Source organism: Mustela erminea, chromosome 1 (genome assembly GCF_009829155.1).
Source record: "Mustela erminea isolate mMusErm1 chromosome 1, mMusErm1.Pri, whole genome shotgun sequence".
Lineage (NCBI taxonomy): Eukaryota > Metazoa > Chordata > Mammalia > Carnivora > Mustelidae > Mustela > Mustela erminea.
In genome coordinates this window covers 103,067,687-103,083,953 of record NC_045614.1, presented here as the reverse complement: position 1 = coordinate 103,083,953, position 16,267 = coordinate 103,067,687, and the positions used below count along the sequence as shown (strand labels likewise).

The following is a 16,267-nucleotide window of genomic DNA, read 5'->3' as shown; positions in this document are numbered from 1 at the left end:
AGGAAAATCATTCTAAAAAAAATTTTTTTTTTAAAGATAAAAAGTAGAGAAGAGATAAAAGAGGTAAAGAATATGGGGCGCCTGGGTGGCTCAGTTCGCTGAGCATCTGGCTCTTGGTTTCCGCTCAGGTCGTGATCTCGGTTTGTGGGACATAGCCTGGCATCAGACTCTGGGCTTAGCGCAGAGTCTGCTTGGAATTCTCCCTCTCCCACTATCCCTCTCCTTGCATGCATACTCGTGCTCTCTCTTTCTCCTGTTCTCGCAAATAAAGAAATAAAATCTTAAAAAAAAAAAAAAAAAAAGAATAGAAACGAAGGTAGTAGTATATCAGGCCTGGGTGGCTATCTTCTCTACGCGTTCTTTCTGCTTCTACTTACCTTGCCTACTCTTTTTTCTTTTCTTTTTTTTTGAAGAGCTTCAGGGCAATTAGGGGGTGGGAGTGGGGCAAGGGAGATTCTTTTTTTCTCTTTCCTTTTTAAGATTTTTAAATTTATTTATTTGACAGAGATCACAAGTAGGCAGAGAGGCAGGCAGAGAGCGAGGGGGAAGCAGGCTCCCCGCTGAGCAGAGAGCCCAACTTGGGGCTCAATCCCAGGACCCTGGGATCATAACCCGAGCCAAAGGCAGAGGCTTAACCCAGTGAGCCACCCAGGCACCCCGGCAAGGGAGATTTTTTTTTTTTTTAAGATTTTATTTATTTATTTGACAGACCCAGATCACAAGCAGGCAGAGAGAGAGGGGAAGGGAAGTAGGCTCCCTGCTGAGCAGAGAGCCCAATGTGGGGCTCAATCCCAGAACCCTGGGATCATGACCTGAGCTGAAGGCAGAGGCTTTAACCTACTGTGCCACCCATGCACCCCCAGGCAAGGGAGATTCTTAAGCAGGCTCCATGCCCACTGTTGAACCCAGCATGGGGCTGAATCTGAGATCCTGAGATCATGACCAGAGCCGAAATCAAGTCCGAACCAACGGAGACACCTAGGTGTCCTTATACTAACTACTCTTACATTCCATGTTTTAAAGAGAATCTGGTTATCATTATCCTTGTTTGCAAAGAATTTTCTGATAAGTGTGATTTTAGTCTGAACACTTTTCAGTGACAGAAACCAAATTCAAATTGGCTTAAGGGAACAAAAAGGAGTTTTTTTGCTCACGTAACTGAGAAATCCAAGGATAATCCAGCATGCACTCCTGGGGTAGCTAAGCTGGTAAGATGTGAGTCTACAGGTACCCCACCTACAGAAAGTCTTTCCTAGAGTTGAAGAAGATACGGTGATTTGGAGCCTTGAAACAACAGTACATGAAACAAATGTATTCCTGGAGACTTTTTTTTTTTTTTAACTTACAACTAAGAGTCCTGACCAATTAAGTGGGCAATCAATAAATATTGTTGAGTGATCTCACTTGGAATTTAAAGAAAGGACAATACCATCTTGGCTCTAAAAAAAAAAATTCACTGTCAGGGGCAGCGGGCACAGTTAGTGGAGCTTGCAACTCTTCATCTGGGGGTTGTGAGTTTGATCTGCACATTGGGAACAGAGATTACTTTTTTTTTTAAATTTCATTCATTTATTTGACAGACAGATCACAAGTAGGCAGAGAGGCAGGCAGACAGAGAGGAGGAAGCAGGCTCCCTGCTGAGCAGAGAGCCGGATAATGGGGCTGGATCCCAGGACCTGAGATTATGACCTGAGCCGAAGCCAGAGGCTTAACCAACTGAGCCCCCCAGGTCCCCCCAGGGATTACTTTAAAAAAAAAAACAAATCACTGTCAAATCACCTTGGCCTGAGTGTTGACAGAAACAAGGTTCTAATTCTAACACTGGGCAAGGCTCTTTCCAATTTGGGCTTTAGTTTCTGTGAAAGTGAACAGCTTAAGTTAGAAATCCTCTAAGGTTCTTTTATGTCTCTGTTAAATGGAATGAAAATACCATCATTATAATATTATGCTATCCAATGATTCTAATATTAAAATGTCAGGACGAACTAATGCTCATGGCTAATCTCTGGAGGTTTTAGAGGGATCCTTTGAAAAATTATCCAAGTACAGCATCTTTTTGGCTATTGAGTCTGAATAAATTAATGGGAACAAGGTAAGAAGTACTTAAACCAGGGTTGAAACATCAACCCTAAACTTCTTTTGGTTGCTGATAACATACCCACTCAGACTGCCTAAGCAAAAGAGAAGTTTTCTATTAGGGCATAGGGAGCAGAATTCTCTAGTTTACTAGAGCAGAAATGCCCCTTCACTTGAGTCTTTAATGCCATAAACATTCAGAACAGCTGGGCCATCTGGGTGGCTCAGTTGGTTAAGCAGCTGCCTTCAGCTCAGGTCGTGATCCCAGGGTCCTGAGATCAAGCCCTGATAATCAGGATCCTGCCCCGCAGGGAGTCTGCGTATCCCTCTCCCTCTTCCCCTCACCCCCGTTCATGCTTTCTCTCAGTCACTCTGCTTTTTCTCTCTCAAATAAATAAAATCTTTAAAAAAAAAAAAATGAAAAGGCAAGCTATGGACTGGGAAAAAATTATTTATAGAACATAAACCTGCTAAAGGATGTACATACAGATGATATAAGGAACTTTAACAACTCAAGAAAACAATCAATTAAAAAAATAAGGAAAATATTTGAACAGACACCTTTCCAAAGTGGATTACAAATGGATAATAAGGGCACCTGGGTGGCTCAGTTGGTTAAGTGACTGCCTTCGGCTCAGGTCATGATCCCGGAGTCCCGGGATAGAGTCCGCATCGGGCTCCCAGCTCCATGGGGAGTCTGCTTCTCCCTCTGACCTCCTCCCCTCTCATGCTCTTTATCTCTCTCTCTCAAATAAATAAATAAAATTTTTAAAAGAATAATTAAAAAAACCAAATGGAGAATAAATGCATGAAAAGGTATAGTGAATAACCAAATTAATACCACAATGTTATGTCTAGACACATTTGTTAAAAGGGCAAAAATTTAAAGACAGACAATGTTGGTGAACATGCAAACCAATTGGAACTCTTCCTACATTGTTGTTAAGAATGAAAAATGGAACAGCCACTTAGGAAAAAAGTTTGGCAGTTTTTACAAAGTCAAACATACATTTACTATATGACCCAGCAGTTCCATTCCTAGATATTTACCCAAGAGAAATAAAAACTTGTGTCCACACAAAGATCTCTACCGAAAGGTTTATGCTACTTGCCTTATAATAGCCAGTTGAAAACAAACCAAATCAGTGGGTGACCCTTGGAACAAATTGTGGTTTGTGCATGCAGCAGAACACTGCAGAGCAGTAAGAGCAACAAACTGATACTTGCAACGACATGGATGAATTTCAAAAACATGATGCATGATGGGAGCTGGACACAAAATGCTGCATGAAGGGCAAAGGAGAAAATAGAGGTTACCAGAGGTCAGAGGTAGGGGACAGGATTGATTGCAAAAAAGTGCAAGAGAACTTTTGGTAGTAATAAGGGTAATGTCCTATGCTCTTTATCTTGATCGTGGTGGTAGTCATAGGACTGTAAATATTTGTCAAAACTCAGTAAATCATACTTTTATAATTACTGAATTTTATTGTATGTAAATTACATTCAAAATGGATTTTTTAAAGAAAGGTTGCATGCTATACAAGTGTATTTTTAAGACAAGTGTCTTAGGGCTCTCTTCAAGCCTATTACCACCCAATGCCCTAGTTTATATAAAGTGCAAGTGGTCTCACACCATGACTGTGTGTCTTGCTTTATCATTACTACTTTTTCACTTAAAATTGGGACTTTTTGCCCTTTAGTTTTCACAATTTACATTAATGTTTTTTCCATTCTTTTTTCCTAATTTTTAAGTTGTGACGTTAGAAATATCAATACGGGGCGCCTGGGTGCTCAGTGGGTTAAGCCGCTGCCTTCGGCTCAGGTCATGATCTCAGGGTCCTGGGATCGATTCCCGCATCGGGCTCTCTGCTCAGCAGGGAGCCTGCTTCCTTCTCTCTCTCTCTCTGCCTGCCTCTCAGTGTACTTGTAATTTCTCTCTGTCAAATAAATAAATAAAATCTTTAAAAAAAAAAAAAAGAAATATCAATACAAACAAGAGTTTAAACTGGGCATGTGTTCAACAGAAACACTTTATTCAGCAGACACCAGTCCTCCAGAGCCAGTAGAGTCACTAAACACAAGTGTCAATAACCACCCCTCTCCAATGTTCCATTATCGGTTCTCCATTAACAGCAGTAGCAGAAATTAACAGGAAGAATTTATCATGTCATAGAGTATCTTTGGCTGAAAAAACTAATAAAATTTAAAAATGTTTTAGGGGCGCCTGACTGGCTCAGTTGGAACAGCATGTGACTCTTGATCTTGGGGCTGTGAGTTGGAGCCCTATGTGGGGTGTAGAGATTACAAAAGAGAGGAAAGGAAGGAAGGATGGAGAAAGAAATGGAGGGAGGAAGGAAAGAAAAAGGAAGGAAGAGAGAAAAAGAAAAGGAAGAAAGAAGAAAAAATGTTTTAAAAAAAATGGCAGGTGTAGTTTGCTTTTTTTTTTTTACAGAATTCTGTAAATCTAAAATTTATAAAGTGAGAATACATGAACCAAGTGATGCACGTAATTCAATTAGAGAAATGTCTTATAACTGAGTCATTGCTCTGCCCAAGGTAGTATCAACTTGCCAAATGCAAAGAACCTCCTCTAAAGCAATTAGTGCCAAATCCATGTGAGAGGTAATTTAGTTTCAGCAAAACAGCATCAGCCATCACAATAAATTAATGTTGGCAATTTAATTTTATTAGTTGTAATTTGGTTTGTATTTAATATGTATGTTTCTTTTCACTTTATAGTCACATAAGAGTTAAAAGAAGTTGATACTAATGATGCATTTGGACATATTTAAGCAACATTATACTAAAAATAATTTCAACATAATTAATTACTAATCAATCCTAGGAGCCTAATTTTTTTATATTTTAAAAAACGTACAGTACTCAAGCTTGAATGCATGGACTTGTAGGTAAGAGTCTTGAAAATCTTCCGGAGTGGCCTTTAGCATCTCCATCCATGTGAGACTAGGATGAATTGATGTTGCTGGGGAATGTGGGGAAATTGCAAGCGTGGTACCAGTAGTTTGCTGTGGAAGAGGATATTTTGGAGAAGCAAAGATTGTTCAGAATAAATTCCAAAATAGCCAGATGGGAAAACTAGTCACATTATCAGTAGGAGGTATTAGAGTCAAGAATGAAGCCCTAAGTTTTTGGTTTCAGTGACTGGGTGGATCCTAGAGCCCTAAATCCATGTAGGGAGCACAAGAGGCTGGGCAGGTTTGACTACTTAGACCTCCCTTATCTGCCCAGACTGGTCCTTGCCATTCTGGTGTCATTACCATCAGCTCTCCAAAATGGCACAGAGCTGTTACTAGTCAGGAGTCTGGCTGCACTGGAGAGGCAGGGTGATTTGGAGGATTACTGGACTCCTTAAACCAGACGGGAGACTAGGTAGACATTTCTTTCTCTTTGCTTCCCTTAAATCGCTTACACTTAGCCTTGTTCCTTTCTTAATAATACACTCTAATTTTCTAATCCGTGTTATTCACGAAGCATTACGTTTTTTGATTCTTAGAATTTTTAACATTTTCCTTTCCTGCATTGCTCTGTAGAGATTTAGCGCCCCCTAGAGACATAATTCATAACTTCCTTTGTTTTCACAGATTTTGATAGCCTCGGATTAGTCAAATAACTTGATTAGCCCGGACCTGGACTTTTTTCTATTTTTTTCTAAGTGAGTCGGACAATTCTACATCTTCTTCTCAACTTTCTTTCTTCTTTCTTGTTAATAAGGAATTCTTCATGCTCTAAATAACCATTTATTTTTTAAATACCAAAATTTTAATTAATTTTTGTCTAAGTAGACCTCTCTAAAATTAAGTAGACCTCCATTTGGAGATGGGGGAGGGAAAAAAAATTAAATGAAATCAATTTTTTGAGTTTTCGTAAGTTTAACTATTTTCCAAAAATATTTTCCAGGGTTAAGAATCCTTGTTTGTATTTTAGAAATGTCATTCAGCCCTACTATCCTACCGCGTATTTTCATTGTCTATGACATTCCCATCATTGGATATGGCTATTTCTTCAAAGGATGACTTTTCCTTCAAAGCTCTTGTCCTTTGAGACTAGGATGTCTTCATAATCTTAGCTGCAAATCAGATCCACCAATGAAGATTTAAAAATATCTAGAGGGGCGCCTGGGTGGCTCAGTCCTTAAGCATCTGCCTTCGGCTTTGGTCATGATCCCAGGATTCTGGGATGGAGCCCCACATCGGGTTCCCTGCTCTGCTGGAAAGCCTGCGTCTCCCTCTCCCCCTCCCCCTGCTTGTTATGTTCCCTCTCTCGCTGTCTCTCTCTCTATCAAATAAATTAAAAAAAAAAAAAACTTAAAAAAATTTTTAAAAAGAAATATATAAAAAAAAATAGAAAATATCTAGATGCCTGAGTCCTGTTCCTCAAAAACCCAGTTCAGTACCAATTAGAGGTTCAATATGTTGCAGATCAACTCACCCTTCAAAAATACTAAATGGTGTGGGGGCACCTAGCCGGCTCAGTGGGTAGAACATGAGACTCTCTATCTCAGGGTTGTGAATTCAAGCCCCAAATTGGATGTAGAGATTACATAAAAGTAAAATCATTTTAAAATACTAAATAATTAGAATGAAATACATTTTTCAATTGATTTGCACACCTGTCAGAATGGCTAAAATAAAAAACAATGACAACACCAACTGCTGGTAAGAATGTGGGAGAAATTAGATCTCTCATTTGTCGCTGGTGGGAATGTAAAATGGTACAGCTACCCTGGAAAATAATTTGGCATTTTCCTACCAAAAAATATGCCCAAACCATGTAACCCAGCAATTGCTCTCCTGGGCGTTTAAACATATGTTCTCATAAAAACCTGTACGTGAAAGTTTATAGCAGCTTTATTCATGGATAGCCCCAAACTGGAATTAGCCTAGATTCCTTAAAGAGGTAAATGGTTAAACAATCTGATATATCCATACTGTGGAATACTACTCAGAATAAAAAGGAACAAACAAACAAACAAAAAACTAACAACAACAACAACAAATTTAAAAAAGAAGGAACAAACTATTGATACATACAGCAAACTGGATTTCATGTATTTTCAAATTACTGTCATGAATTTGTTATAATATCCTCTTTTATTAGCCTTGTCATAAGGGTTTTTTTTTTCTTTTTTTCTTTTTTCTGTTTTTTAAGTAGGCTCCATGCCCAGCATGAAACCTGCAGGGCTTGAATTCATGACCCTGAGATCAAGACCTGAGCTGAGATCAAGAGTCAACATGTGCTCAACCAACCAAGCCACGCAGGTGTCCCTTGTCAGGAGTTTTTAAAATTTTAATAGCCTTTTCAAAGAAGCAATATTTGCCTTTGATAATACTATTATTTGTTTTCTGTTTAATTGCTGCTCCAATTATTATTATTTCCTTCATTCTGCTATCTTCAGGTTTAATTTGTCCATTTTCTAACACTTTGAGATGGACACTTAGCTCATTGATTTTTTAGCTCCCCCTCCCTTTGGCATATATGCATTTAAGGCCATACAATTTCTTCTAAGTATGGCTTTACCTACATCCTTCCAATTTTATGTGCCACACTTTCATTAGTGCTCTAATATAACATTCTAGCTTTGTCAATATAACATTTTAATTTTTCATTGTGATTTATTCTTTGATACATGAATTATTTAGACATGTGACAAATATTGACACATTTCTCTCTGATACTGGAAACAAGAGATGAGAAGGATATCTCCACCATTATTTGTATTTGACATTCTACTGGAGGTCCTAGGTAGTACAATATGGCAAGGAAAAAAAAAAGCCATAAAAAAAGAAGTAAAACAGTTATTTACAGACATGATTATGTATTCAGAAAATCAAAAGAATCTAGAGATGAATTGCAAAAATTAAAAATGGATTTATTAAGGTTGCTGAATAAAAAGATAAATATATAAAAAATGGTAGTATTCCTATATAACAGCAACAATAAAGGAAAAATTTAAAATACCACTCATAGTAGCAACAGGAAACATCAAATACTAATAAAATGAAAAACAAAATAACTCTACAGATAAAAAGTGTAAAACATGCTTGAGACAAATTAAAATCTAAAAGAGGGTTTTATCATATTCATGAATTAGAAGATAAAGTATTATAAAGATGTCACTATAATTCTAATCAATCCCAGCTAGTACCGTTATAAAAATTAGGCAGCTTGTTGTAAATTTTATATGAAAATGCAAATGGTCTAGGGACATCTTGATGGCTCAGTCGTTCAAGCAGCCAGCTCTTGATTTTGACTCAGATCATGATTACCAGGACTCCTGTCCTGGTATCAAGCTCCCTGTCAGGTTCCCCGCTGAGTGTGGAGCCTGCTTGAGGATTCTCTCTCCCTCTCAATTAATTTATAAATAAATAAATAAATCTTTTTAAAAATGCAGATGGGGGCACCTGGGTGGCTCAGTCAGTTAAGTGGCTGCTTTCGGCTTGGGTCATGATCCCGGGGTCTTGGGATCGAGTCCCACATCGGGCTCCCTGCTCCTCAAAGAGCCCGCTTCTCCCTCTCCCTCTGCCTGCTGATCTGCCTACTTGTGCTCTCTCTGTCTCTGAAATGAATAAATAAAATCTTTTTTTTTAAATGCACATGGCCTAGAATAGCACAGTTAAACTTGAAGAACAGAGGTGGAGGACTCACACTATATGATACACTTATTATAAAGCTACAGTAACTACGAATGTTGTATGGGCACAAGAATAGATACATAGACCAATGAGGAAGAATAAAGAATAGAAATAGATATTCATAAACATGCAAACTCAATTAGTGACAAACATGCACTGCAGAGCAGTGAGAAAAGGACAGTCTTTGCAATAAATGGGATTTGGTCAATTGTATATCCATATGGAGAAGAAGTTAATATTGATTCTTTACACTAATCCAAAAATTATTTCTAGGTGTGCTTCAGATCTAAATGTGATAGGTAAAGTAATAAACCTTCTAAATTAAAAAAAAGAGAAGAAAAATGGTTTCATGACCTTGAAGTATTAAAGATTTCAAATAGAAGACATCAAAATGAAAACATGGATAAATTGGATAACTTTAAATTAATTTAATGAAGACAAAATCTACATTAAAATTAAGAACCTCTGTTCATCAAAATACACTGTTAAGATAAAAAAGGCAAGCCAGAGTGGAAATAAGATATGTGCATTTTATAACTGACAAAGGACTGGAATCCAGAATGAAAAAATAACTGACTAACTGATCAATTAATAAAAGAAAAAATCAGACAATCCAACAGAAAAGTGGGCAAAAGATATGAATAGGCCAATAGATATACAGAAGGGCAATAAACATAAGAAAAGTTGATCAACTGCATTGGACACTGGAAAGTATAAGCTAAAACACACCCACCAGAATGCCTAACATTGAAAAAGTTGACAGTACCTGGTGCTGAAGCATGGAGTCACTGGGTCTCCATACATGAGCATGAAAATTGGTGCAACTATTTCGTAAAACTAACTGGCAGTACATGTAAACCTGACAATGTACATAACCCATCCAGCAATTCCATTTCTAGATCTATACCCGACAGGAATTCATGTACCAAAAGACAGGTACAAGAATGTTTATAGCAGTATTACTTAAAATAGCTCCAAAATGGAAACTACTCAAATGTCCAACAATAGAATGTATAAGTAAATTGTGATATATTCTGTTATGGAATACCAAATGGAAATAAAAAGTGAGCTAAATATTTCACTCAACAAGCATGAGGGGTGCCTGGCTGACTTAGCAGAACATGTGACTTTTGGTCTAGGGGTTGTGAGTTCGAGCCCCACATTGGGGGTATAGAATACTTAAAAATAAATAAATTAATTCATTAATTTAAAAAAAAAGCGTGAGTCTTACAAACATAATATTGGGCAAAAAGGAACCAGTCAAAAAATAATACACACTGAGCCTGGATGGCTCAGTGTTTAAAGCTTCTGCCGTCGGCTCGGGTCATGGTCCCAGGGTTCTGGGATCGAGCCGGGCATCGGTCTCTCTGCTTGGAAGAGAGTCTGCTTTCCTTCCTTTCTCTGCCTGTCTTTCTGCCTACTTGTGATCTCCATCTGTCAAATAAAATAAAATAAAATAAAAAATCTTAAAAAAAAAAAAAATACACACATCTAGCCATGACAGAGTAACTGATATCAGACTAAACCTCCCATCATATGCAACTAGATAACTATAACTGTAATGGCCTATGTAGCCAGAGCGGCTCCATCTCGGTTGAACAGCCATTTTGTTGTTTATTCAGTATAACTTAAACTGACCCTGCCACGCCCACCCCCCCCACCCCCCGCCCAGGGGACGTACTTAAAAGCAAGTCCCAGAAACTAGTAAAATATGGTCAACCAGTCCCAGGTAACAGAGCCCAAATACAAGGTCAGGTCAGGCCAGGTGGAGACATCCAATCACTATCTCCCTAAAAATGTGGGCCCTGCCTTTTGGGCGCCTTTTGGGCGCCAATTCTGACCAAGGTAATAGGCTAGTTCAAATATCTACTATAGGGTGAATTGTAATTCAATTGGCCACCAGTGTGTGTCCTAGCATGACTATGCAACTTTCTCTGTGTGTTACAATCTCATTGGCCACCTTGTGTGTGGCCAGGCTCAACCACATGGACTTTGCTCTATAAAAGTTAGTCTGTGGGGGGCACCTGGGTGACTCAGTGGGTTAAAGCCTCTGCCTTCGGCTCAGGTCATGATCTCAGGTCCTGGGATTGAGCCCAGCATCAGGTTCTCTGCTCTGTGGGAAGCCTGCTTCCTCCTCTCTCTCTCTCTGCCTACCTCTCTGCCTACTTGTGATCTCTCTGTCAAATAATGAAATAAATAAATCTAAAAAAAAAAAAAAAAACAGTTAGTCTGTGAGGCCGGGAGGGGTCGCCCTCTCTGTAAGAGGCTGCCCCGACCAGTCGGTTTGATCGATACTTGGCTCGAAATAAAGTTTTGCTTGACCTTTGCTTTGTATCAGTCTCACTCCTTTGATCATGGACCTAACATAACAAGTGTGAAATAGTTATTTTCAGTCATCGGACCACAGGCAGCACAGTACACTGATTACTGAGAGAAGGGGAGAAAAATGAAGTGAGCCCTACAATTTTCATAGCTTTCTTCCTGGTAGCATTTACCAAATATCAGCATAGAGAGGACACAGTGACTGGATGGCTCAGTTGGTTAAGTGTTGGACTCTTGGTTTCTACTCAGTTCATGATCTCAGGGTCATGGGATCAAGCTCCATATCAGGCTCCACCCTCAGCAAGTAGTCTGGTTGAGATTCTCTCCCTTTCCCTCTACCTCTCCCATCTCCCACTAATAAATAGATAAATCTTTAAAAAAAAGCTGGGGGCCAACTGCGTGGCTCTGTCCTTAGGTGTATGCCTTCAGCTCAGGTCATGATCCCAGGGCTCTGGGATCGAGCCCTCCACCAGGCTCCCTGCTTGGCAGGAAGCATGCTTCTCCCTCTATCACTCCTTCTGCTTATGTTCCCTCTCTCACTGTCAAATAAATAAATAAAATCTTTAAAAAATAAAAAATAAAAATTTTTTAAAAAGTGAGTGCCTGGGTGGTTCAGTGGGTTAAGCCTCTGCCTTCATCTCAGGTCATGATCTCAGGGTCCAGGGATCGAGTCCCACATTGGGCTCTCTGCTTGGCTGGGAGCCTGCTTCCTCCTCTCTCTCTCTCTCTTTCTCTGCGCTTACTTGTTATCTCTCTCTGTCAAATAAATAAATAAAATCTTTAAAAAATTAAAAAAAGGGGCACCTGGGTGGCTCAGTGGGTTGAGCCACTGCCTTCGGCTCAGGTCATGATCTCCGAGTCCTGGGATCGAGTCCCGCGTCGGGCTCTCTGCTCAGTGGGGAGCCTGCTTCCCTTTCTTTCTCTCTGCCTGCCTCTCCGACTACTTGTGATTTCTCTCTGTCAAATAAATAAATAAAATCTTTTAAAAAAATTTAAAAAAAAAAAAGAGAGAGAGAGAGAGAGAGAGAAGCCAAGGAGTCTCAGTTGGTTAAGCATCTGCCTTCAGCTCAGGTCATGATCTTGGGGTCCTGGGATGGAGCCCCACACGGGGCTCCCCACTCAGTGGGCAGTCTCCTCCCTCATCCTCTGACCTTCCCCTCTGCTCGTGTTCTCTCTATCTTTCTCAAATAAATAAAATCTTTTTTTTAAGATTTTTTTAAAAGACGTTAAATAAATATATTTTTTAAGATTTTATTTTTTGAAACAGAGAGAGAGCACAAACAGGAGGAGTGGCAGGCAGATGGAGAGGGATAGCAGACGCCCACTAAGCAGAGACCCCTGAGGGATCAAGTCCTGCATGATCCCAGGACTCTGGGATCATGACCTGAGCCAAAGGCAGATGCTTAACCAACTAAGCCACCCAGGCACCCCTCAAATAAATAAAATCTTTTAAAAAGGGGGGGGGTCGCAAGTAAAGCTTGGCGGAGTTGATGATTTGAGGAGAAAAAAGTCAGAACCTATAGAAACTGAGGCAGCTAAAAGTTACAGAGCAGAATACTAGACATATGGAAACGGTGCAGAGAATGAGATCCAGAAATCTGCATAGGAGTTTCCTTATTTCTTTGGCCAAATACAATGCTTTGCAAAAGTAAGATGAGACTCCTTGAGGCTAAGCAAAGAAAGCCTACTGGAGAACTATTGTAAAGGCCTGCCCCTCCCAGAGGAATGTGCTTGTGGACCCCGATGTAGGGGTGGGGCAGGCCAGGTGGAGATGTCCAATCGGTGCAGCATGTGTATATCCACTAGGGTGGATTGAGATCTGATTGGCCACCTGTATAGGGGTGGGACTCAACCAACTGCATAAAGGTTGTTATGCGAGGCTAGCAAAGCAAGAGGAGAGCTGCGACGGGAGCAGAAGAGTCGACGGGAGCAGAATAGTTGACGGGAGCGAAGAGTCGGGGGAGTGGAGGAGCTATAACAGCTCTTGTAAGAGCTATAACCGCTGCCAGCGGTCCCACCTCCGGCGGTCCTGCCTCCGTCGGCCCCGAGAGCCGCCGCCTGCAGCCTCCAGCCACGGGGGGTCCCCAGCCGCCGTCTGCAGCTTCAAGCCGCCTGAGGCCGCGCCTCCGGTGGCCCCGAGCCACCTGCAGCCTTCAGCCGCGTGCAGCTTCCAGCAGCCCCGAGCTGCCCAGACACCAGCGGTCCAGCTGTCAGCGGTCCCTCGACATCTGCGGCCCTGAGACACCAGAGGTCCAGCTGTCAGCGGTCCCTCGACGCCTGCGGCCCTGAGACACCAGAGGTCCAGCTGTCAGCGGTCCCTCGACGCCTGCGGCCCTGAGACTCCAGTGGTCCAGCGGCCCAGCGGTCAGCGGTCCTGATGCCTGCAGCCCCTGGATGCCAGCGGTCCCGAGACGCCAGTGGCCCAGAGATGCCAACAGCCCCTAGCCGCCAGCAGCCTTGCCGCAAAATGCCTTGCCACCCCGAGCCACGAGCGGCCTTGTCCGCAGCGGTGGCTTCCTCTGGGTGGCAACCTTGTCAGAGTGGCATCGTGGGGAGCAGAGTCTGTGTCATCCGAGTTGTCCTCCTTGTCATCGTCGCTGTCATCGTTGCCTCTTCGTCGTTGGGAGCGGCCTCATCCGGGAAGCAGTCTTGTCCAGAATGGCGTCTTCTTGGGAGCGGCCTTGTCTGGGGAGCAACCTCATGGAGCAGCGGCCTCATCTTGGAAGTGGTCTCTTCTTGGGAGCGGCTCCGATCATGGAGCGGCCTCATCTGCGGAGCGGCCTCATCTAGAGCAGCCTCGTCCGGAGCGGCCTTCTTGGGAGTGACCTTGTCGGGATCATCGTTCTCGCCTTTTCGTAAGAGATAGCCCTGACCGGTCAGTTTGATTCTTGATGCTTGGCGTGAAATAAAGTTTTGTTTGACCTTCGCTTTGTATCAGTCTCGTTCCTTTGATCACAGACCCTAACACTATAAGCTGAACAACCATCAGAGAGACTTTGGTGTTGAGAGATCTTGTTGGGAGATGTGTTGACTTTATTGACCCGATACATTCAATAAGACTAAATTAGACCTACAGAAAAGGCTACTTGAGAGCCACCATTACAAAGCTTAATAACAAGCCTTGAAAGAACCATTCTAACTCATACTAAAGAGCCTACCAGGATAAAATTCAACATTTTCCCCCCTAAATCCAGCACCTTAGACCACTTGGCCACACAACCACCCAAAACTTGACATTTTTAAAGGAACACACCAAAATCCATAAAATCAACAATGTAACAGTTGTAATCACCAGCATCAAATCAGTATTACTAGACAATGGAGAGAGTAGGCAAATTTATAGAGCTAAGAAGTAGATTAGTGGTTGTTTAAGGCTGGGGGCATGAAAGGAATGGAAAGTGACTAATGGTTTGGGATTTCCTTTTGGGTGAACTAAAATGTTCTAAACTTAGATTTTGTGATGGTTATAAAACTTTGTGAATAAAAGGTCCCCCAATAATGGGCCTGTGATTAAAGGAGCGAGACTGATACAAAGCAAAGGTCAAGCAAAGCTTTATTTCGCGCCAAGCATCAAGAATCAAACCGAACGTTCAGGGTCACCCCTCTTACAGAGAAGGCGACCTCTCTCTGCCCCCACAGACTAGCCTTTTAAGGGCAAAGGCCATGTGGTTGGGCCTGGCCATGCACAGGTGGCCAATGAGATTGTAACACACAGAAAGCTACACAGTCATGCTAGGTCACACATAAGTGACCAACTGAATTACAATTTACCCTATAGTAGACATTTGAACTAGCCTATCACCTTGGGCAGAATTGGTGCCCAAAAGGTGGGGCCCATACTCCTTGGTAGCTAAGAGACAGTATGTGCCCCCACTGATTGAATGTCTCCACCTGGCCTGACCCATCCTTGTATTTGGGCTTTGTTACCTGGGACCGGTTTCTGGGACTTTTTTTTAAGTAAGTCCCCTGGGGGGAAGAGGGGCAAGGACAGTTTAAGTTTTACTGCATAAACAACAAAATGACTATTTAATCCAAGATGGAATCCTCTGGCTAAATAGGCCCTTACAGTGAATATAATAAAATCCACAGAATTGTCACTTCACATGGGTGAACTTCTTTTTAGAAAATTCTCTAGATACTGAAATACCAAGAAAATGTGATCTATACTCAGTAGAAAAACTAATCAGGAGAAACTGTAAGGGCCTGGTTGGCCAGAGGCAGTCATTTTGTGTTTATGCAGTAAACTTAGATTGACCCTGCCCCTCCCAGAGGAACTTACTTGCAAAGCCTAGATACAAGGGCGGGTCAGGCCAGGTGAAGACATCCAATCAGTGGGGCGCGCATATATCTACTAGGGTAAATTAAATTTCAATTGGCCACCCGTGTGTTACCTAGCAGTTTTTTTCTGTGCATGGCAAACTTAGCATGACTGTGCTGTTTTCTCTGTGTACTGCAATCTCATTGGCCACCTGTGTATAGCCCGGCTAAACTACCTCTATACAAGTTAGTTTGTGAAGCTGAGAGGGGTCCCCTCTTTGCAAGAGATGGCCCTGGCCGGTCAGTTTGATTCTCGATGCTTGGCACGAAATGAAGCTTTGCTTGACCTTCGCTTTGTATCAGTCTCTCTCCTTTGATTACAGATCCTCACATTGGAGGGAGCACCCGGATTCAAACGACGAGAACTGAGCCAGCATCGGAATTTTTGGGAAAAGCCTCCGGAGGTAAGATCACGGGATCCTACCTGTCTGTCTGGTTGGAGCTCCAGGGTATGGCCCAAAGGGGATAAGCTGGATGCAGCCATGCTCCCCAGGGCTGGAGTGGATGCGGAAACACCCCATCCCTCTGCTGGTAGATCGATGGGGGGTTCGAGTCCCCCTAGACGGTTGGGGGGGTTCGAGACCCCTGGGCAGTTGGGGGGGGTTGACTCCCCCTGGGAAGTTGGGGGATAAAGAAAGCCCCCACCAGTGGTGGGTTATGGGTAAGAATAGTTGGGCCTGCTTGTCTTTGCCTGGTCCTTTTGTTGTCTGTTGTGTTGTTTGTTACGATTGAAGGAATGGGGCAAGCAGAGAGTAAGGGACTCTGACTTTCATCTCTCCATTCCTCATAATAGATGTGAGGCTTCTCGCTCACTCATTTCGTGTGTTAAGGGCTATGACTGGAGCCAACTGGGGTTAGTCTAATGCCACGTTAAGGTGCCCAATGCTGATGCTCATTGG

At 42.0% G+C, this 16,267-nt stretch overlaps 1 protein-coding gene across 5 annotated transcripts in view; it reads left to right on the top strand.

The window, feature by feature from the left end:
- Window positions 1–16,267, top strand: part of WDR53 (WD repeat domain 53) — a 57,736-nt gene that overhangs the window by 15,506 nt on the left and 25,963 nt on the right. For all 5 annotated transcript variants that reach the window (XM_032336645.1, XM_032336669.1, XM_032336639.1 and 2 more), the window contains exon 4: window positions 15,692–15,772. In XM_032336645.1, coding sequence (XP_032192536.1) covers window positions 15,692–15,772 — 81 coding nt within the window. The remainder of the gene's footprint in view (window positions 1–15,691; window positions 15,773–16,267) is intronic.